At 36.2% G+C, this 23569-nt stretch overlaps 2 protein-coding genes and 1 long non-coding RNA gene across 4 annotated transcripts in view; 2 read left to right on the top strand and 1 right to left on the bottom strand.

Annotated features, from left to right (window-relative positions):
- Nucleotides 1-13496, top strand: part of SNX9 (sorting nexin 9) — a 37452-nt gene extending 23956 nt beyond the window's left edge. The window contains exons 6-18 of one of the 2 annotated variants that reach the window (XM_026705056.2): nucleotides 796-949; nucleotides 2168-2252; nucleotides 2846-2971; nucleotides 3127-3244; nucleotides 4326-4456; nucleotides 5180-5283; nucleotides 6959-7062; nucleotides 7586-7663; nucleotides 8474-8550; nucleotides 9305-9394; nucleotides 10223-10337; nucleotides 10546-10637; nucleotides 11675-13496. In XM_026705056.2, the coding sequence (XP_026560841.1) occupies nucleotides 796-949; nucleotides 2168-2252; nucleotides 2846-2971; nucleotides 3127-3244; nucleotides 4326-4456; nucleotides 5180-5283; nucleotides 6959-7062; nucleotides 7586-7663; nucleotides 8474-8550; nucleotides 9305-9394; nucleotides 10223-10337; nucleotides 10546-10637; nucleotides 11675-11722 (1322 nt within the window). In that variant the 3' untranslated portion in view covers nucleotides 11723-13496. The remainder of the gene's footprint in view (nucleotides 1-795; nucleotides 950-2167; nucleotides 2253-2845; nucleotides 2972-3126; nucleotides 3245-4325; nucleotides 4457-5179; nucleotides 5284-6958; nucleotides 7063-7585; nucleotides 7664-8473; nucleotides 8551-9304; nucleotides 9395-10222; nucleotides 10338-10545; nucleotides 10638-11674) is intronic. The other variant, XM_026705057.2, reaches the window with a different exon arrangement.
- LOC148127691 (uncharacterized) lies at nucleotides 117-21645 on the bottom strand. The gene is made up of 2 exons (XR_015744665.1): nucleotides 21505-21645; nucleotides 117-969 (listed from the first exon to the last, which is right to left on the bottom strand). It is a non-coding gene; the product is annotated as an uncharacterized LOC148127691 (long non-coding RNA).
- Nucleotides 21199-23569, top strand: part of SYNJ2 (synaptojanin 2) — a 48875-nt gene continuing 46504 nt past the window's right edge. The window contains exon 1 of the mRNA XM_026705052.2: nucleotides 21199-22355. Within this exon, the coding sequence (XP_026560837.2) occupies nucleotides 22235-22355 (121 nt within the window). The 5' untranslated portion in view covers nucleotides 21199-22234. The remainder of the gene's footprint in view (nucleotides 22356-23569) is intronic.

Raw genomic sequence — 23569 nt, 5'->3', positions numbered from 1 at the left:
AGAATGTATTTATGGTAATATTTCACATTATATGCTATTACTTAAAAGTCAGTGATCCAATAAATGGGCATGTGAGGGAAAACTGAACTTTCTGGGAAAACAAAAATAATATGAAGTTTATGCTTTAATGTATTTATTTTACTGAAAAGGATTGTTCCATCTGATTAAATACAGAATCAAATACGAGATAGGCCACCATGTGTTCCCCTCATCTTCAAAATTATTTATTATAAATGGTAGAGCCTGAAGACCTGGCTCTGCCGATTGGCCTGAGGACCAAAAAGTGGAGTACATCACTGGAGGGGGTTTGCTAGACTAACTTGCTGACCCACCTCCCCCTCCCTTCATCTTTTTAATTTTATATTATTGTATTTCCACTGTTTATTATTTCATTCCTTTACTATTGTTATTTTTAAATTTTCTATCTTTTTACCATATTGTATTGTTGTGAGGCTTACAACAATAAAATATGGTAAAAAGATAGAAAATTTAAAAATTGACAGATTTGACAGATTAGCCCCACAGAGAGATGGGCAGCAAATAAATTTAACAAATACATAAAAAATAATCTTTGTTATACATCTAAATTCTTTTAAAACTACAGATTCTTAATCCCCATTTCATTAAATTGCTGATACAATAGTAGCTTATTTGTTTATTTGACAGTTGAGCAGTCCTTTCAGTTTTCCACTATGCTCTACATGACTGTTAGACTGTTGGAAGTTAATCTGGAAAACCTTAGTTATGTACACTCTTTTTGATAATTAGCTCCTCATACGGTTCTTTGCTCTTTAGCAGCAGCTGATGATGATGAATGGGATGAAGAGTGGGATGAGCCAAAATCAGCAGCTACCCCCTATCCTGGTTATAAAGAGGCAGAGCCCTCTGATCCAGCCGGGCTTCAACGTGGAAACAGCCGTGGAACTGCTATGAAATTGCCACTGAACAAGTAGGACTCGTAGCATGGCACTGTAATCAGAATAGAAATTAAAGAGATATGTATAAATTCCTCTCTTACTATTTTGAATACTGTAATCACAATAACTGATGCATTCTACAGATCTTAAAAAGAAAAAACAACACACACTTGTATTATATTCAATTGAAAGCCTAGCTAAGTGGTGTAACAGCATCTAGCTGATTACAAAAATCCAAGCAGAAGACTTAATTGGTATTTGGATAGGAAATCATCATGAAATTCCTGGACTCTAAGCTAGACTAGAAAGTTTTTTAAAAAATACAGAAGGCACTGGCAGTCTAGTCTGTTAATTAAAAAACTGGGCCAATAAGGTAACAGGAATAAAATTCAACTTTAAAGGAGATTTTATCTATCTTAGCTGAAGGGTTTAGAATTCTGCAATAAAAAGGTAGAGAGATCTCATTTTATATTAAAAACTTATTGTGCCTGAACAATTATTCAGATGGAATTCTGGCTTGCTGATTGTATCATTTATTCTAATTTTCTGTTGATAATGCAATTAGTTGTTTTAACAGGATAAGCCTAATCTCTATTTAATGAACTATATCACTAGTTGAGTCTAGCTGCTCTAAGGTTTTAATATTTATCAATTTACATTCTGCTTGAAATGTTGAAATAACCCTAGGAGGCTTTATATCCGGACTGTCAATAGCTTTCTCTATCTAGTTACCAAACACTGTGCTAAGAACTGCTTTTTCATCACTAGAAATCAATATTCAATGGATTCATGTGTGGCCAAACGTATATGTGGTCTAATTAGAAAGTAAGATAAAAATCCTGCTATACACAAATCTTTTTTCACGTGTTGGGAGTAGAGATGGGAATTGGATTGGAACAGAGTTTGATCTATATGAAAATATAGCTGGTTTCCCAAGTGACAAAAGAGAATTTAAGAGCCCAATGAATGGTATTTTGGTGGCAGTTGGTACTAACTGCTGCTATCCACTGTTTGTTCTAATTGGAAGAATTCAGCCAATCACAGCTGACTTCATAGTATATGTAGAGATAAGACACTTCAGATACAGTTGTTAATTACATTGAGACTAGATCATTTTTGGCTCAAGTATTTTATTAGGAAGGCCATTTATCACATTCAGAAGCCAAGTGCCTATAAATCATGGCTGGCATTTCTGAATACAGCAAAAACCCTATGAAAGAAGACTTGAGTCATTTTATTTCTCTGATTAGATTTCCTGGATTTGCAAAACCTGGAGTGGAACAGTATCTGCTGGCAAAGCAGCTAGTGAAACCCAAAGAGAAAATTCCTATAATTGTAAGTTAATACCAATCTATCTAAAAAATTTAACCATTGCATGAATCATTAAATACTTTAAAATATGAACCACAATTAAACCAAAGTAGTAAATAGTTAGGGCAACATATAGGACACTGAAACCTCAATTTTTTATTTCTGAAAACATGGACACCTATAATTCATTAATTCAATATTGAATATTACGGATTAAAGTTCTTCATTAATGTCTTATAGCATAATTGAAGCATCTTAATTTTAAGTTTAAATTTTAGGGGATTTTTTTTTTCTTGAAATCAACTCTCATGCTGTCCAGTTGAAAGCATATTGCATACAGTACTTTGATTACTTTGAGTTCTAAGTAATGATTAAGAAATCTTTGGGAAATATTTAATTCATGTTGCATTGTCTACCTGCTCCAAATTGATTGTTATACATAATAGTATACCCTACTAAGTTACAGCAAAGTTATTGGACTTTTATATTTACAATAGCTAATTGCTATTAGATAAAATTTGTAAATCTTAATAGATGTGGGTGGCTATATATAAAAGGTATGATACCATATACATATAGCATTCTTAGAATTGATATATAACTTTGTTATCCTATAGATTGGAGATTATGGTCCAATGTGGGTTTATCCTACTTCTACATTTGACTGTATTGTGGCTGATCCAAAAAAAGGCTCTAAAATGTATGGTCTGAAGAGCTACATCGAATATCAGCTTACATGTACAGTAAGTGCGTACCAGGAGTCTTATCATAGGATATCTCAATGTTCCAGTTCATAATAATATTCAACCCTAAACTTTAATAATATTGATGATGTAATCTTTGTAATTATTACAGCTTTGCAGAATTAATACATAGAAGGTTTTTGTCTGTTTTACAGAACACCAATCGATCGGTCAACCATAGATATAAACATTTTGACTGGTTATATGAGCGCCTCTTAATTAAGTTTGGATCAGCCATTCCAATTCCATCTCTTCCAGATAAACAGGTTACAGGTAATTTCATCAAAATCACATGTTTGGCTAATGGTTTGTAATTTATTTTTCAAAAATAAGAGAAACAGTGACAATTTATTGAGAGAGCTTTCAAATTATATCACATTAAAATCCAGAAAAAGAGAAAAAATGCATAAAATTGTGTGTATGCTAGTAACACTATTATAAGTATTTTGCCCAGTTTTATATTTCCTGTAAAAAATGTAGTTATTTTGTTTTTTGCAGCATTCGGACAATGTCTTTTCATGGAATTTTTAATATGCTAGATTGGACTATTAATGCTATAGTCAAAATAATTTTATAACTTGATCTGCTATTATAAAAATACAAGGAAAACAAATTAAGTCAATAATTATAAAACCATTTCAATCATTTATTGGAATTATAACGTTTCTAGGATGGTTTCAGGAGGGCTACAACTTTTGCTGTAATTAACTGGCATTTTTCTCCAATTGTCTTTCCTTGCTTTATTGTGATAATCTTTTAAACAGATATAGCCAATAACAGAGCCAATGCGGTAGCTCCTTGTACTGTTCAAATTGTGAAAAGAAAACTAAGCATGGACACATATTTCCATAATGCTAAGGAAACTGAAAACACAAAAAATGTATTTGTCTAAAGGTATCTTTGGCTACCTGTTCTGCCATTTAAAAGGGATATAGTTATATTCCTAAAGGAGATTTATTTTCAAAAATCTGCTGATTAGAGAATATTAAAGAAAGGCAACATTTTTTAAAGGAAATCAAAAGGGAGCTGAGATGGTGAGACAGCTTAGAAGTTGATGGGCTGATTCTATGACCCATATTTGCCTATAGTTCACATAAAACGTTTACTTTTTACCACTTCAACATTCTTAAGGAAAAACTAAATATTCTATGTCAGCTGAAAATACCCACCATAAAAAATTAAAACGTTATACAAAATATATAAATTGAGTATTTTCAACTTCAGGAAAAAAAGCGTTTTTAGGGGAATTCATGAAATGTGTGTATTTTCGCAAGCTAGTCAACATATTTAGTGATTGATTTCAAAAAATAGCATCAAAACAAGGATGATAGTAAGAGTCCTGTTTTGTCTGTAGGACGTTTTGAAGAAGAATTCATCAAAATGCGGATGGAGAGATTACAAGGTTGGTTGACCAGGATGTGTCGTCACCCAGTTGTTTCAGAAAGTGATGTTTTTCAGCAATTCCTTAGTTTCCGTGATGAAAAGGTAACATGTTTTCTTAAAGTTTTTGAGAATAGATTGGTGGATAAATCATAATAGAAAAAATGTAACAGGGAATATTTCTTGTACTAAATGTTTGCCATGAACTCTAATGACTTCTAAGCTGTGCTTTATTTAGATTGTAGTTTAGGAAAGTAGTAAAATAGTGAAACTTAATAGCAAGTCATAATCCACAAACTCTTTCAAATGTATCTGCAGAGATTTCAGAGCTGTTGTTTTCAAATAGCTGCCTCCTAAGCAGTGGTGGGATTTTACCAGTTTCGGTGATAATGCACTTCGCGTGTGCGTTCATGCACACATCTAACGCGCATATGCACCACCTTTCCAAACACCAGCTGAGGCTCTGCCGCGCCAATCAGCTGAGAGGATAAAGAACAGAAAAGCGCAGGGGTGGGTGGGAGGGCCGATCCTGCGCTTTTCTTTCTCCTCTCAGCTGATTGTTGGAGCTTTTTTTACTACCTGTTCTGCCTAGTCCTAACTGGTAGCCAAACAGGACCAAACCAGTAGCATTTCACCACAGCTCCTAAGCTTCATTGAACCATTTTCTGTAGCTCTTTTGTATACAGTAGATTGTATGGCTCTTATGATAATGGAGTTAGGTATGCTTGATCCGCATATCAGCTATAAAACTTTCCAATTTCCTTCCCTCATAAAGACCATGGGGAATACTAGAATACTCATTCTTCATACAAACATTCTTATATTTAGGAATGGAAAACAGGTAAAAGGAAAGCAGAAAAAGATGAGATTGTTGGTGTCATGGTATTTTCTACTATGGAACCGGAAGCTCCTGATTTGGATATGATAGAAATGTAAGTTACTGGATTTCCCATCTCTATTACGATAGAACAAAAGTGATGAAAAAAGTACCTAAATAAAACAAGTGTATCTTTAATCTTACTAGAATACGTATTTTCACTGTAGCCAAAACCTTTTGCTATTCCTCATTTAAACAGGTTGTACACTAGCAAGTAATGCTTTCCAGGCTTAACCAAGTGTCGTATTATTGATCTTTGTTATTTTCCATACTGACAGCAAGTTTTGGACTATTGCGAAAGGCATAAGTAGACCTCTATGGCCACAAGGCACTTCCATCAGTTGGGGTCCCCAGGGATGAAAGACCTCAGGCCCAGTTGGCAGCAATGAGGCACAGATGTGAGAAAAGAAAAAGGAGAGTTTCAATTGCTTTTTCCCTACAGCAATTGCAGGCCTGAGAACTGAATGCATGTTTTCCCACTTCCTCAGTCACTCAAACTATCAACTTCCCTCTTGCTTGACCCACTCCTTATCTTTGGCAGCCTGAAAGCCTTTTTTTCTTAGATTTAACATAACTAGTTTGTGGGAAAAATATTTGGCCTTAAACATAAATAAATATTATAATAAGCAGTCATCATAAATGTTTTTGGTTAACATGCTCATTATTCCTAGTCTCCTTTATGGTGAACTCACTTTCTGCCTTTATCCATAATTAAATATTTTCTAGCGTTAATTTTAAAAATGGATAATGGTAACTAGATTATGTAGAATTTTCAGCTTGCACCAGTAAGCCTGGCATGAAGATGTTGTGCACAACTATAAAGCAAGCAAAGAGAATTTGTCATGGTAAAAAAATGGAATAGTGAAGAGAGCATGCATTTTTCTTACCCATTTGTTATCCATGCTGAATAATAGCAGCATTGTGACTGCACTGGGCCAAAGATGCTAAAGAATGTTCTTTCTGAGCGTGTTTTTTTCCTCCAAGAAGAAATTTTTTAATGATTTTAATTATTTGAAATGGATTCTTAATGCCAGTAAACTAATTTATTTATATATAATAGCTTCATCATATATAATTAAAATTTACCCAGAATCTAAAACTATTTTCAGTAGACAATAACTTGGGAAAAGAAGGGAGTGAGTGTAGATATATAGCCTGTTAGGCAAAAGAGAAATTGAAAGTTCTCCCCTGCCTGATGTCAGTTGTTGTTGTTGTTGTTGTTGTTATTATTATTAACAAAAAAACAGTACACAGCAAACGAGATAACCATGCTGGGTTTCATATCACAAATCACTAGTCAAACACTTCACAAGTGTTTAGGACTGCATGATGTATCGGGGGATTATGCGAGCAGATTCCAGTAAGGTGACCAATGGTGATTTTGTCAGTGCCAATTGTTTTCAAGTGCTTGCTTAGGTCTTTAGGCACAGCACCCAGTGTGCTGAGTACCACTGGAACTACCCGCACTGGTTTATGCCATATTACTATTATTATTATTATTATTATTATTATTATTATTATTATTATTATTATTATTATTATTTAATCTTTGGTGAGATTCACAGCCTTTGGGGCTGGTTGGTAACTCAACAGCTCAAGTCCTAACCAAGGGCCTAGGAACTGTTTAGGTAGCATTGGATGATGATGATTATTATTATTATTACTACTACTACTACTACTATTATTATTATTATTTTATTAATACTATTACTATTATTATTATTACATAGTGAACAGAAGTGTGATGCAGTTGGCAGGTTCACTAAATCCATGGATGATGGAGTTAAGGAGTTGCTAACAGTAGGCCATGAACACTGGAAACGTTGTACAGGACGTAAGTATTTAATATATATTTTCTTTAATGATTTAATTTTCATTAAATGAAAATGTATGCTTCACATGTAAACCTTAGAACTATCAGTGAATGATCATACATCAAATATAATGGCTTTGCAAAATGTATTCACATAAATATTTGCCATATTAACACTTAAAACTCTAATTTTAGTAAACTTTGGGGGAAAAGCTGATACTTTTGCTAGTTTATTGAAACTACCATATATTATCTGGAATTCAAAAGATACAGTTAGAATGTATTTTGATGCACATTATACTTTTTGGTCTTGGGTAATACTGCTAACCAAAATTAAGTATTACAAACTTGGTACCAAGAAATACAGAGGAAGTAAAACAAGATATGGGAAATGAAATAATAAGGTATAAGGGAGTGAATGCAGCAAGATTTAAGATCATTTATCTTTGCCCTAATAGGATGTCCAGACAGTATCTTGTGTCTAGTTATTTACTGAAGACGTTTGCCGTTATTCAAATACATTGTAGATATGTTTTTCTTCCAGCATTACCCAAGGAATATCAGAAAATAGGAAAAGCTTTACAGGGTTTGGCACTGGTTTTCAGTACTAGCGGTTATCAAGGTACTTTTCGGTTATATTTTATATGTTTTTTTCAAAACAGCATTGACCTGTTTCCATTTGAGACGTCACAAAAATTAGTTTGTGTCATCTTTTTGCAATTAAATTTACATGATTCTATTTGTAGGAATCAGATATCAGGTTGAGAATTGTGTTTTAAGCTAATTATTGCTACCAATATATTCTAGTTCAATAATTTAGATATTTCAGGTTATGTTAGTGATTTCTACTTATCACAATAAAAGCTATAATAATAAATAAAATGAATCAGATCACAGCAAAAAAAAATAATTCAGTAATTTCCACAGCAAAAAAAAAAAAAATTCAGTAATTTGGTGCTAATACATTTGTCCAATAATAAAGGATTGTGGTACTTGCAATCTTTAAGAGGCTATTTGTTGCTTGTTCCTGAATTACATGTGCTATAAGATATGTGGCTGTTTTGTCTCTATATTTAATGGGTCCAATGAGAAAAAAAAAATGAAAACTATATTCTGGTGTCACCTTATTTCTGATTAATTTTGCTAAGCTTACAATTACAGAAATTATTGAAAGCAAATATTTTCCCACTGCCCGCATTTTCTATATCTTGACATTTCAACCAACTTATAAGTAGAAGTTTCTATTAAATATTGATATAAGTTAATGAATATTTATTCACATAACTTATTGAGCACGGTAACAGAAAATTATCCATGAACAAATATATCTTAAACTCTGTTTTTAAAATTAAATACTGTTATTCAGGATAACAGTTGTAGACTATTTTTTTTTAAAAAAAACCTTGCTAAAATATGTCATTACTGTTTTTAGGGGAGTCTGACCTCAATGAAGCAATAACTGAAGCAGGAAAAACGTATGAAGAAATAGCCAGTCTTGTGGCAGAGCAGGTATATTCTGTATTATGATGGGAAAACTTTCTCGGTAGACATAGGGTGGTATGTGTGCATGCGCATTTCTTCAATTCCCCCCCCCCCCGCCCTTTTTTTTACTCTTGTCAATTGCCTATTACAATTGTCAATTATCCCTGCCGTTTTCCGTTTGCTATTGCTCCTTCCCAGGCTGAAAAAGAGTGTTACCCAGCTGGCTTTGTGCCTAAGGCAGGACTAGAACTCATGGTCTCCCACTTTCTAGTCTGATGCCATAACCCCATACACCAAACTAGCTCCTGCCTAGATTAGCATTTTGTAAATAGTTTATTGCTGTCTTTTCTGTTTATATTTTCATTACTCTGTTGATTACCTTACTTTTTTCAAGTGACATAATAGGCAACGATTATCACATTAGCAAAACAGATTTAAAATATAACATAGGAATATTTTAACTTTAAAAGAAAAACAAGCTCCATGTTATTGTTTTTATAGTTATTTATGTGGTATTTCCAGATAAAGTAGATTTAAATTCCTAGAGTTAAGAGGGGTTGATTTAAATATCTGGAGCAAATACATTTGAGAAAGATTGAAAATTATTTTTAAAGGAATATCATATGGAATTCTTCAATACTTTGCACAATTATTTATGTTTACTTGCACCTGGTTTCTCCTTAAAAGTATTTTTCTCTATGTTCTGTCATTTTATTTTAACTGTGGACTTATTGTGGATGGTATTATAGAATTACTTACTAACTATTCCTTTCTTTGTTAGCCAAAGAAGGATCTTCATTTTCTGATGGAGACCAATCATGAATACAAAGGATTTCTTGGTTGCTTTCCAGATATAATAGGTGCTCATAAGGTGAGAGACTATGTAATATGGATTTTCTAAAGAGTGAATGTGAGTTTTTTTAGTATCAGTAGAAGTTTTAAAGACACTCAGTTTAAAACTATTCAGTTCAAAATCAGTTTATCTAAGTATTTTATTAGAATTTGTCATCACTACTGAAAATGGTATATTCTTTTCTTTTATAAGAAATGGAAACTGGTTATATTAAACCTGTTCAAAAAATCTTGATCAAATGTCAGTATAGAGGGTGCTCAAATTATAGTATAGGCTGCTTTAGTTAATTTTTATGATATGTAATCCATTTTTAACTGCACTGTAATCGCCTAGGATGACTGTCATGTTCTTTCTTAGGATGGATCCATACATTTCAGAATGATAAAAAATAACAAAATCATATTATGGCTTTTCATTAGGCATAAGCTGATAATGAAATAAATACCTAGTTGGTCATTTACCAATACTTGAAAAGTCTGTTTAGGCTTTTTTTTCTTTTTTTAGAAAGAAACATTAGGTCTGTTGACCAAATTGATATCGTTTTTATTCTTTGCTAAAAAAGAAACAAAGCAGTTGATATAAAACCTAGCTGGAAACATTGAGATAGGTTGGATTGATAATAGATGCGACATGTGTCACACATGCATAGATATGTGTAGTTAGTATGTTTGATTTTATCTATGGTTGCCTGCCCCATGACATTTGACAATATTCAGTGTCATTAGTGGTCACGCTTAATAAACCAGGTTTTGCTGGTTTTTGAAACTACTCAGGAACTGAATGATATTATTGTAGCATTTGAAATATTTTTTTCAATGATGGCTTATGGTATACTTTTCTTAACAGGGAGCAATAGAAAAAGTGAAGGAAAGTGATAAACTGATTGCTACCAGCAAAATTACCCCCCAAGATAAACAAAACATGCTGACACGTGCAAGCAACATGTCTTATGCATTACAAGGTAAAGTTTCAGCCCAGCTAGCAGCATCACAGCAAAACCTGTGACTTTTGGAGTCTGAACAATTAAAAATAAAGCACAGTAAAGGTCATGCCCCCACCCAAAAAGGGGAATACACGGCCATGTAAAGTATCTTATGATTAAATGCCTAAATAAGGAACAAAAATTTAAAAATCAGGATATAAAAATGTAACCTGGCTTTCATTTACAGCGGAGATGAATCACTTCCACAGTAATCGAATTTATGATTACAATACTGTGATGCGTCTATATCTGGAACAGCAAGCACAATTCTATGAAACGGTAAGCTGCACTGCGTACAATGCTTTCTTATGTCTGTCAGCTATACAATTATTTGTTCTTCTAAACAGAGCTGAACTCTTTGTGCTCAAATTTTATTTTGCATGCTTGAAATATTTAAATAGAAAGTTAAGTGAATATTTATGGTTTTATCTATTGTTTCGTAAATCAGTTGGGAAAAATCTTCACTTTAAAAATGTAGATTTGTAATGATTTCCCTTAGAAAATACTACTTGGCACTGATAATCCTTCCTGCTTGCACATTTTGCATGAGACTTTTGCAGCTGGCACTTCTTTTTGGCTGGGATACACATTGAATTAAACTTGGCAACTCATTAGCAATTCTTTCATTCATTTCAGAGAAAGGGGAATGATTAAGAAACATGGAGTTATTCTACTTAATTTTCAGTAATTTCACCACCACCTCTGCCAGTTACCTTGGAAAATGAAGATACTATTTTTACATTAATCTAACATTCCCATTTTCCTCCTGAACCTCATACTAAGAGGACAGAAATGTACTTTGAATTGCATTTAACTCCTGTTCAGAAGCTACTGCCCATTTTAGATTAATATATTAATATATATATAAATAGATCTGAATAATATTGGTAGCCGGAGATTAATATTTCCATGTATACATTGTTATCAGTTTTTTAATCATCTGTTTACAATGAATTGCCATTTTAGCCAGCTCTATGATGTCCTTTTTCATCTTTGAAATAAATTAGACAAATTTTGTTTACAAGCTGGTTTTGAAGAACATAGTGAAATTTACCCATGTTTTAATTTTTGTTGTTGTAAAACAAAGCACATGTCATGGATTTTTACTATCATGGTCATTAAATGTGCTAAAGCATGCTTCTGAATAATTACATTATTTGAATTATTGTTTGGACTTATTTGTTTCTCATGTCTATTTCACGCCACAGGAACAAATCGTTTAACATTCTTCCTTCCATGATGTTTGAAAGCAGGTTGATATTGGGGGAATTCTGAGAGCATTCCAGGATCTAAGTTTTATACTCTATGTGTTTCAGATTGCACAGAAACTGAGGCAGGCTCTCAGTCGCTTTCCTATGATGTAGCCGAAGACAGATGAAGAAGAACAACTCCAAAGTGCTTTTTTGATTATTGATGGGGGAAGTGCAAATAAAGAAGTGGAAGACTTTGCCATCCAAAAAGCTTTTTTAAAAAAAGTTTACTTAATTTTTAGAAATGAATCTTCTTTAAAAAAAAAGAAGAAAAAATCTTTACATGTTTACTTTGTTAGCCTTAATGCCCTGGATATTTATGAATATTTTTTACCCTACATGCTTTTCTTTCCTAGCTGTTATTGAAATGAAGCTGGAAAGTACTGTATTCAATTAGACTAAATTGCCAAATGGTTTGTTTGCCAGATACCAAAAAAAAAAAAAAGATATATCCAGGAGTGGATAAACATGGATATCTGATAGGTTGTTGTTGTTGTTGTTTTTTAGTTTATCTACCCTGCCCATGTTAGGTAAGAGTTTTGCATCCTAAACTTAAAAGGATAAGAAAGTCAGTATAGGATCTATAGATACATAATTGTTAAACTGCTTCCTAGCTTTCAGATAAGTTCTACGGAAAGGAAATTTTCGTCCCATTTCTACTATAGCCATAACATCAATTTTCTGTAACATATATAAATATATATTTATATGGATTTCTTCTTCTTAAGGGCTGTTCTTGTACCTCAGATGCCTTCTAAGGCTGCATTATTTTCCTTTCTGACTTTATATACAGTAGATACAGACATTCTGAACACACAGAAAAACTGTTCCATCCAGTGGTCCAAGCCATACACACCTCTTAACAAATTATCACTTTATGTATTAGGGTTTCCCCTTTTTATATCCCTATATTTAGTGGCACATACCCAATCACAACCAACGTGATAGGAAATTTTCTAAGCTCATTGCTGTATGTTGGGTCTTTCTGTCATAAGATGATGATATACTGTTTCACTGGAAAAATTAAATCAGATTTAATATGTAAGTTAGGATTAACAAACAACAGCTATTTAAGAAGGGACTCTGTTTGCAATGTTAGGTTCAATTCATACGTATCAATTTATATATAGGTCATAGGTCACACAGTCTTGAACTGTAGAAAACTGATTGAAAAGACATATTCATAAACAGCCATTGAGCTAAATGTAGTTTTCTATTTAATTTTGATTGGGAAGTTAAGAACTTTGCTTTCTTATTATCAAGCAAGTGCTACATGCATTCTGAAAGTTTAATTGACTTAATATGGCATTGTCATTCTATTTCAGTAATTATGAGATCAATAAAGTCTTTGAGCCTGCCAAGGTAATAGGCCTATCAAACCAAACCACATCAAATTAGAATGTAATCTTGACTCAAATGCTGTTCTTTGTTATGTTTTCAGTGACATTTTTCCACAACTTGTTTTATTTTTAATTTAGTTGCCTTTTGAAATTCTATAAAATGTTATATATTAGCCACTGAAATAAATGTACAAATTGTAAAGAATGTATAAATGTTTTACACCAAATGTAATAAGATCTCATCTTGCATATAGAAGCAATTTATAAGTTAACTGCAAAGCATGTAGTAAATTTAAGGCACTTTTTTCACTGCACCATTTTTTCAGTATTTGTATCAATCTTTGTAACTGGTTCTCTGGTGATTATTTTTTATGAATCTGGGTTAATCCTGATGACAGAGGTTGCAGATTTAACATTTTTAACAGGCAAACTGGGCACAAAAGAGCACAAACAATTCTTTCATTGTAAAAACTACTTGGAATTGGCAGGTCTGTAAACTTTCTAGCAAATGAAGTCTTGAAATTCATAATAAATATTTATACAGATTAGATGCTTTGCTTTTTTCCCCTGTAATTTACCTTACCACTCAGTATAAAATCTATTATCTGCAAAAAGTTTTGTCTATATTCAGAATTTATTCATTGTTCATATTAAGGAATGTTCCTTCCGGAAAAATACAGAATAACAGTATGTATGATATGCTATATTTTTTGCAAGTAACTATCAGAGGATTTAGTATTTTCACCTCAAAATAAAAAGCTAAATATAACTTACATGTCATTTATAGCAAGTATAATAAATGTCTTCTATTAAATATGAAATTCCTTTATAAAAGTTATATAGACTCCAGGAGGAAGGGGACACAAAATTGAGAAATTTCCCAAGATAACTCAGGTAATGGCATATAGTATCAACCACAGTAGATATACTTCTCTTTTATTTTCTTTTTCAAATTTGACTTAGAACAATAATTATTCATTTCTGAATTTCTCTAATTATTCCACCAGAACACCTAGATTCCCCCGAAATACCAAATATACTTTTCCCCCAGAAAAAAATTAGGTGTATTGGATTCTCTTGTGATGCATTAAAATTATAATAATGCCATTGACAATTTTCACTGCTATTATATCTACTTGCACTCCACAAGGCTGGCAGGAAAGGCATGCTGTGGGTCCTGCCTGTAAAATATTTCCTTCTGACAGGACCTAAGAGATGGACCTTTTCTGCCACGGCACCCACCCTCTGGAACGTCATATTTCTGAAGTGAGGTTAGCCCCAACCCTTATGGAAAAAAGCTGTCCAAAATATGTTTTTTTCAATAAGCCTAGGGATCCCTGGTTATAAGGAGCCTATCCATTGATTACATTGTATATAAACATATTTTTTGTTTTATCCTTGTTTTTGGTTTTAATGGGTTTGCAAAATATTTAATTCTTGGTTTTATTGTATGTCATGCAGACTCACTTTAGGTGAGATATAAATTTGACAAATAAATAGAAATTTAAAAAATCATCCAAAAATGCATGGTAATAATATTTATTACTGAGTAGCCTGTAGTTACATTTCATGACCCCATGAAAAAAAATATTTATGCACTTCTAACCACTACTAAAATGCTGTGGATTTACGTCCTGCCAGCCACTTACATGTCCTTAGCACTATCCAATACTCATGTGATGACCCAGGGCGTGGCACAAAGGCAATACAGTCAGATAAGCAATAAGAGTCCCTTTATTATCTCCAACCTTGCCCCAATGTCCAGGTTACCTTCTGGCTGGAGAAAAACTCTTCCAGGAACAGCCTTTGACTGCAGAAAATTAAGTCCAAAACATGAGCAACACAAACTGTATCTTAAAGTCCAAACAAGCCAAACTGAAGTAACTAGTTTGGCAAGGCAGGAACAAGAATTTCAGACTTGAAGGTACTCACACTGTTGGGAAGATGGCAGGAACACAGATAAGCCACAACAACACAGGATAAAGTCAAGTCTGCTCCCAACAGCATGTCGTGTGCAGTGCCATACCCTTCTTATCAACACTCTTCCTAGCTGCGGTTAATGAAGGGAATCAGGGCCCTTTCCTTCCCCATAAGCCATGCAACCCACATTGCTCTCTTCTCCGTTCCTGCATGCCCTAGGATGAAGAGGGGGTGGGCCTGGGTCTTCCTCTGAACTCCCTCTCCCTTCTACCTTTTCCCTACTCTGCCCAGCCAGATTTTGCCCTTCCCCAGCCTCCTCCCATAGCTAGTGGAGCCACACTCCCACTCCCTGTCAGCTGTTCGGCTTCTTCCTCAGTCAGATTCAGACTCCAATGGGCATGACAATTCCGTTCTCTCCAGTGTGGACAAAACAAGATTGTAGGGCAGAGCATCTTCCTAAAAAACTATGACACAGAAGCCCAAGTTTTGTTCCTTATGTGGTATCCACGATCCATAAACTAGCCTGGCTCCATGTTCTTGGGGAAACATTACTTAACCTGTCCGTCCTCTATTCCCCATGCATACAGTAGGTTTGGAAAAAGTCTCACATTTGTTCTCTTCTTCCCCAGATTGTTCTGAATATCACTATGATATATATAGTAGCAGTTGAGAAACACAATAAATGCTATACTTGTACTCTGCGTCTAGATAGAAAACACTCTCTCATGTTCTGGTTGTAATGAGTTATTAATTTAATTTGATTGTATGAATATGTTTGAATCATTGTCATGATGCTCACTTTTTAGCTTGTAAACATGAGGTTCTCTCATTCGTTTTACAATAACATGATGGCTAAGAATCAGTATATGGTTAATGCAAAGCCCACAGGGATTCTCCGTGGAAGAATATTTCCCTCTCTTCTCCCTAATCCCATGGTATAATAGTGCCACTTACATCAGCTTTTGGTTATCATGATGTTGTAGTACATTCCTTTTGTTATCATACTGCATTATTAAGCTGCCTATCTTTTTTTTCTCAACTCTGAGCTTTCAGATTTGAAAACAGCAATTAGGGGAACAAAGACAAAGAAATCCTGAATAGCTTGTAGACTATTTACTGGACATTTATTTAATGGAAGGATAACAGATAAAAGCACTAAAAGCCCATTAAGATCTTATCTCCGGCAAAGACAGGACACAAAGATACTCTTATCAAGAAAAGACAGCAAAAATCTGCAGACACATAGTTTCTCAATATATTACTGATTGAAATCTATGGACCTTTCTCTGCATTATTTTACATAAGCACCCATTTGAAAAAGGGGGCGTAGCCTCAGTAGTCTGCTAGTAGAGTCAGAATAATCAGGAACAAAATCCAGTATGTTTCTATTATATATCAATATCTGAAGTTTGTGGAGAAGTCCTATTGAGTTCAATGACTTCTGTTCTTAACTATACAATTTTTACATTGCTTACTACAACTGTTTATACAATTGCCTATGAAATTTAATTCTGTGCAATATACAAATTGTGATCCTGAAAAAGATATAATGCGAATAGATTTGTATATTCTAACATGGAATTTGTGTTTTTATAGAAAACTTCATATACGGAGTTACAGATATTGATAACATTTCCGTCAGTGCAGTATGTACAGTAGAAAGGACATGCCTTGACATTTATTACAAAACCTGGAATCTGGAAGATCATAAACAAGGAAAGTTTGGTTGACTTGGTAATTTTTGCTGCCTAAATAAATATGATATAATTTATTCATCCATGCAGTGAAAGTACCTAAACTCTAAAACAGCTGTTGCTAAAAGTAGTATTTTATAAGACAAAAATTCACATCTGCTCTGGTTAGTCTGTTTTTGTTAAACGATTCTTCACGTATGGTATGAAGGAATGGGCAACACTTTTCAGTTCTTTAGGTTATATAAAAGACTTACATAAATAATTTGAGACAGTTGCTTAAGAAGTGAAGACTAACACTTAGATAACTTGACCATTCTTAACATCATGCCTGTGCTTAAAATTATAGGCTTTCAATGCTGTTTTCCAATTGAAAAATATATTGGGGAAAACTAATTGCTCAAATTTTCCAAATCTATTAAGCTAAGCTCTGTCTTCTCAATTTCATGATCACTCCTTCAAATCTCAGGAAGTTCTTTTCTCCATAGTTTTACTGCCCTAAGTTGCAACATTCAAAAACTCCCCGAGTCACAACAGTGCCACGCTTGAAATACATTTCTAAGAGAAGACCCCAACTCCCATGTCTAACCAGGGAGTTGATACGAAGAATCAACATGACACCAAAACTACCTTCCCCAAGGGTGAGTTGCCCCTTATCTCCCAACATATTTATCTCTGTCCATCACCCCACTATTGTTTCAATTTGTCACACTCCTTTTTGAAGTGATGTCCAAATCAGACACACAGTAATAAACTCAGAGAGAACTTGGGAAAGATTCCATGGATGAAAATCCTAAAGGGGAAAACAACTCAAGAATCTTGGGAAACTCTAAAAAGTATGATCATAGAAGCCCAGACCAGCACAATACCACTGAGAAAGAAAAACAAGAAATCCAAGAAGAAACCAATGGCTGCACAAAGATCTTTCTGGCAAATTGAAAGAAAAAAAGGACAAGTACAAAAAAATGGAAAGAAGGACATACAACTAAGGCAGAATATCAGCAGATAGCCAGAATCTGCAAAGACGAAGTCAGGATAGCAAAGGCTCAGAACGAACAAAGACTTGCAACAAAAGTCAAAGATAGCAAAAAAAGTTTCTTCCAACATATAAATAACAAGAAAAAAAAATCAAGGAAACAGTTGGTCCACTAAAGAGAGAAGACGGCTAGGAAGTAACAGGCAACAGAGAGAAAGCAGAACTTCTTAACTCATTCCTTGCATCTGTCTTCATGCAAAAAGAAACTAGCTCAACCCACCAAAAACGTAACTGTAAAAGACAGACCAGAAATAAAAGTTGAAATAAGCAAAAAATAAGTAAGAGAAAACCTGTCTGATCTTGATGAAAACAAATCACCGGGGCCTGATGGATTATATCCCAGAGTTTTAAAGGAGCTGGCAGAGGTCATCTCAGAATCACTGCACCATATCTTTCAAAAATCCTGGAGCACCGGGGAACTACCAGAGGACTGGAAAAGAGCTGATTGTGGTTCCCATCTTCAAAAAAGGAAAAAAAACAGACCCAGGAAACTAGACCAATCAGCCTAACATCAATACCTGGGAAGATACTGGGAAAGATAATAAAAAACCAGATCTGCCAACATCTAGAAACAAGTGAAGTAATAATTAGCAGTCAGCACGGGTTTGTTAAAAACAGATCATGCCAAACCAATCTTATTTCATTCTTCAACACAGTGACTAAATTAGTAGACCAACAAAATACTGTGGACATAATATATTTAGATTTCAGCAAGGCATTTGATAAAGTAGTCCACAACCTACTTCTTAGTAAGCTAGAAAAAAGTGGAATAGATAGCACCACCACTAGATGGATTCGCAACTGGCTGGCAAACCGTACTCAACAAGTAGTCCTTAATGGGTCTAAGTCTACATGGAGGGAAGTAAGCAGTGGGGTTCTACAAGGTTCCATCTTAGGCCCAGTACTCTTCAATATCTTCATTAACGACTTAGATGAGGGAATAGAAGGGGAACTTACCAAATTTGCAGATGATACTAAGCCGGCAGGAATAGCTAAGACCCAAGAAAATAGGCTCAAGATTCAGATGGAACTTGACAGACTAGAACACTGGGCCATATCTAATAAAATGAAATTCAATATAGAGAAAAGTAAAGTCCTACACTTAGGTAAGAAAAACCAAAAGTACACATATAGACTGGGTGAAACCAGTCTCAATAGCAGTAACTGTGAGAGGGATCTTGGAGTCTTAGTGGACAACCAGCGAAACATGAGCCAGCAGTGTGCAGCAGCCGCCAAAAAAGCTAATGCAATCCTAAATTGTATTAACAGAGGGATACAATCAAGATCAAGTGAGGTACTAATACCACTCTATAAAGCCTTAGTAAGACCACACCTAGAGAACTGCATCCAGTTTTGGTCACCACATTATAAAAAAGATGTTGAGGCTCTAGAAAATATAGAGAGCAACCAGGATGATTGGGGACTGGAGGCTAAAACATACAATGAACAGTTGCAGGAACTGGGCTTGGCTAGTCTAGTAAAGAGAAGGACCAGAGGAGACATGATAGCGGTCTTCCAATATTTGAGGGGATGCCACAGGGAGGAAGGGGTCAAACTATTTTCTAAAGCTCCTGTAGGCCAGACAAGGAACAATGGATGGAAACTGAACAAGGAGAGATTTAACCTGGAAATAAGGAGAAACTTTCTGACAGTGAGAAAAATCAACCAATGGAACAGCTTGCCCTCGGAAGTTGTGGGAGCACCATCAGTTGAGAATTTCAAGAAGAGATTGGACTGCCATTTGTCAGAAATGGTGTAGGGTCTCTCGCTTGGGCGGGGAGTTGGACTAGATGACCTACAAGGTCCCTTCCAAATCTGATTATCTGTATCAGTTCAAGTGGCAGGGCAAAACAGAATGGAATAATTAATTTGTATGAATGACAGTGAAATATTCTTCATTTTGATTTGTTAGTACACACCTGTGGGGTGCTCAGTCAGGAGGACTCTGGTACAATTAAAGCATAACACTATGATTATTGCCTCAAAATCGATGCTGCCAGTTTCCAAGCTTTAGTGTTAATCCTATTAAGAGTTAGTGGATCCTGAGGCATGCATTAAAAAAAGGAATGCTACAAACAGCTGACCCTGCCTTGTAGTTGTAACTAAATATTTTGTCTACTTTAACCTCAATTATAGTAGCTTCAATTCTGCTTTGTTTTATCCTGCTGAAACTTCAGTGTATTGTGTAGACTTACTAATGCATATCACGTGTGAGGCAATGATACATGCACACATACAGCTAAACGCAAAACTAGTTTGTCTTTTTTACATTCAAGTAATTATGCAGCAAAAAGAATTGTACTGTATTGTTTATGACTACCAGTAGTGTTTAAAAGCTACTCAAAATACAGACCAAACACTACTACTGAAAAGCAACAGAAATTCAGCTCTGGGGTTGTTAAGGGATGCCCATGTGCTTGCTGGACCAGTTTGTTCCCTTGAGATCAAGACAGCAGACCTGAGGCAGAGATTTTCTCAAGGCAGAGTTTCCAAGAAATAATTCTGGTATTCAGTAGTAATGGGAGTTGTGAAATAAACTCACAGCTATCTTGACTAAGAAAGGGAAAACTTGGCATCAACCTCAGTGCCAAGTGACATCATGGGCATATCTATGCAGGGTTGTTGTTTTTTTTGGTAACTATGGAAGAGGGTTATATTTTCTACCTTTTTTCCCCATTTTCCACCCTATTTTGTCTGCCCCAATATTTCCTGGTGGTTTCTAATCCAAGTACTGATCAGTTCTAATTCAGCTTGTTTTTCAAGATCACAGAATGAAAGCTAAGTGCTGCCCCTTAACAAGGTATTATTTTAAGTGGGTGTGCACACAGGTGTGCACCTGTGTACTCTCAAGTCAAAGTTGATTCCTGGCAACTGCTTGAACTTGTCCCAGCAGTTTTCTTGGCAAGGGTTTTCAGAAGTAGTTTGCCCTTGTCCTAAGGTTGGAGAGAGAGAAAGAGTGACTTGTCCAAGGTCACCCAGATGGCTTTGTGCCTAGAACTCACATCTTCTGACTTCTAGCCTGATCAACCTCTTTATTTCCTCCTTCCATTCTCTTTCCACAGAACTCTTTGATCTCTACTTTATTTCCTCAATTAAAACACCCACTAAGGAATACAAATCTCAATATTATTCCTCACCTAAGGAACATCAACCAATCATTTTCAACCATTAGGACCCAACCAGACTGTCATCCAACAACTGCAAAAGCATGGTGTTAAATGACCTTAACTGAAGGCTTTTTATCCTGCATCATAGGCAACGTTAGCTTGTGCACTTTGCTGTATCCCTACGATAAGATGCAAACGTCAAAACTACAAAAAACCAAAAATCCAATTTGATTGTAAATTTGAACACTACACCCAATGATTTGGAAATGTCTCCTTCATGCACAAGTATGCATGGAGAAGCATCCTCCTTTCTAATAATGTGTAGTTATTTCTAATAACTAATTATCCTCCTTTCTAATAACTATTCCAAACGGACTTTTTGCACCTAGTGGTAAAACAATTATTCCTCCTGTTTAATCTTGTTAACGTTTGAAACATGCCACGTGTTTCCGGGGAAAGGCTGCAATTTCTGTGCAGCCTTTTCCCATCCTACTCTACAATCTTTCTAGTCGACACCACAGAAGGAACTTTTCCACCAGCATCACCAACATATAAAACAGCCATTACCCAGCCTAAATCCAACAATTACTTGCAAAAAAGGCTTTTGGAAACGCCGCAAGGGGAAAGAAAAAAAGTAAACATTCCGGCTGAGGCCAATCCCAGCTGCTGCCTCCCTTTTCCCCACAACTCTGCTGGCCGGCCTTTCTGCCTCGAGTGTCCCACGAGAAACACTGCCCTCCCCCCTTTCCTTGGGGGTGGGGACGGGCAGCTTAACCTCACCGCCCTGAGGGAGGGCGCTCACCTGTCCCCCGAGGAGGCGAAAAGAGGCGGTGACCACATCTCGAAGTCTTCCAGAAAGTTTCTATCGTAACTGGGGGGGGGAAAGAGAAAAGCAAACCCAGGTCCCCGCCCTGGCCAGTCGCGGCAGAGAGCGAGCAGTTTTCCTACAAGGAACCAGAAAGTCCGGAAATTGTGCAAGAACTTGCGGGAAAGGGGGGAGCCTTTCCAAGCCCCCTCCCGCCGGAGGAACCTCCATTCCTTTCCTTCTCCGGCCCTCCCGGCCGAGCTTGAGGACGAAGAGAGACAGACAGGCGTCTGCGAAGGGAGCGATCAGCTGGAATCTGGCCTTCGGGTGGCCACGAAGGGCTCTCGCCAGCCCCCACGAAAAGCGGAGCAGAAGAGGAGACCGTCGGCGAGCCTTTCTTTTGTTCGGGGTTGTTCCCCGTCTCTTCTCCTTCCTAACTTTTGTTTTTGGATCAAGTTGAAAAGCATCCGGCCCTTCCTTCCCCCACCCCTCCCTTCGCAACCCACTTCTAGCAGCTGAGGCGGCGGTGGGGAGGTGCGTCCCTGGAACCGGCTCTTTGAGGAAACTTTATTTTTTTGTCAGGGGTGCGTGTTTGTTTGGGTTTTTGGTTTTTGTTTTTTTTTTTGGAGCGGGAGAGAAAAGCTCGAAGCGGGGGCAGCTGCTCCGGAGCAATTTGCAACCCGGCTGCTTTGGTTTCCCCGCTTCCACCAGATGGGCAAACGCCTCCATGGCTCTGAGCAAAGGGTTGAGGCTGCTGTGGAAGCAGGAGCCCACTCCCAGCACCCTACTGGAGGCGCGCGGCCGCCAGGCCTGCCTGCTGCTGGAAGCCGGCACGACAGCAACCCTCAGTAAGTGTTTCGTACCAAGGGTGGGTGTGGGTGGGTGAGTGGGTGTGCCCGCGTGAAATTCTGGACGCAGCCACCCTACGGTTGCTTTGCCTGGCAGGCCAACTTTGAAGGAAGGAGGCGAGGTCTTTCAGATCAATGGTCCACCCTGTCTGCCTTCCGGTTGCCAAGACAGCCACCCGTGACAGGAGGATTTGGTTGATTGATCAGCGTCTGCTCTTAGCGACCCAAATGGATAGGCTTCTTCCTGCTCTACTCAACCTGGCCTTTTCCATCTCTTTTCCCCAGCCTCATGGACTTCTCAAGGGAGCTTTGAGGCCTTTGCACACTTGTGTGCAAAGATAAGTTTGAGCTTGGTCAGTTGTGCCTTGTGTGAGAAAACTGGTTTGATTTATTCAGTGGTGGGTTCCCCCCCCCCCTTTCTTGGTTGTCCATGGTAGTCTACAAATCCTCTCCAATACCAAATTTCAAAACTTGTTTCAAAAGTAGCAGTAGTCTATCTTCTGTCCAGTTGCAGAAGTCCAATTTTCACATCCACCAACTTGCACTGCCTGCATGATCTAATGTAGGTATAGGTGTGCATTTGACTTATTTACATAAGGCCTTCGTTTCTATGCAATGCCTTTGTTTCTCTACCAATTGCTCATCTGTTGCAGATTTCTTTGTATAAATTGTGGCGTATTTCTTGGCTTCTGGTTCCTGAACTTTTAATAATCAATTCTAAAAGGCAAAATTTATCCACTCCTTTCAGTGTCTTCACTGTTAATTTTCCTGTGTTCATTAGTTTGATCTGTATTTAATCATAGTCCCATTTTTTCATTACAGTAGGATATGAAAGTATAATTTCCATTGTCTATGCCAGTTCTTAGTCATCCAGGTCATAGTTGTACCAAGGGCGCTTTTTTCAAGAGGCAACTAGACTTCCTTATTTTTCTTTGAAGTTGTTTTGCTTCTCATCCAAGAAGCTTCTTCAGTTCTGACTGGATGGCAGGGAATGGAAGGATTTCATTATGCTCCATGTCTGCAAGGAGTATAAATCCTTCCATTTCCAACCATCCTGTCAGAGCTGAAGAAGCTTCTTGGATGAGAAGCAAAACAACTTCAAAGAAAAACAAGTCAAGTTGCCTCTTGAAAAAGTACCTTTGGGATATAATTTCCATTATTACCCAAATCTTAATTGATTCTTGATTCAATTGTCACTGATTTGGGAGGTTCTG

The sequence above is a fragment of the Pseudonaja textilis genome, chromosome 1 (assembly GCF_049901715.1).
Source record: "Pseudonaja textilis isolate UNSWEBS1 chromosome 1, rPseTex1.2, whole genome shotgun sequence".
Classification (NCBI taxonomy): Eukaryota; Metazoa; Chordata; class Lepidosauria; order Squamata; family Elapidae; genus Pseudonaja; species Pseudonaja textilis.
This window is presented reverse-complemented; position numbering and strand designations above follow the sequence as displayed.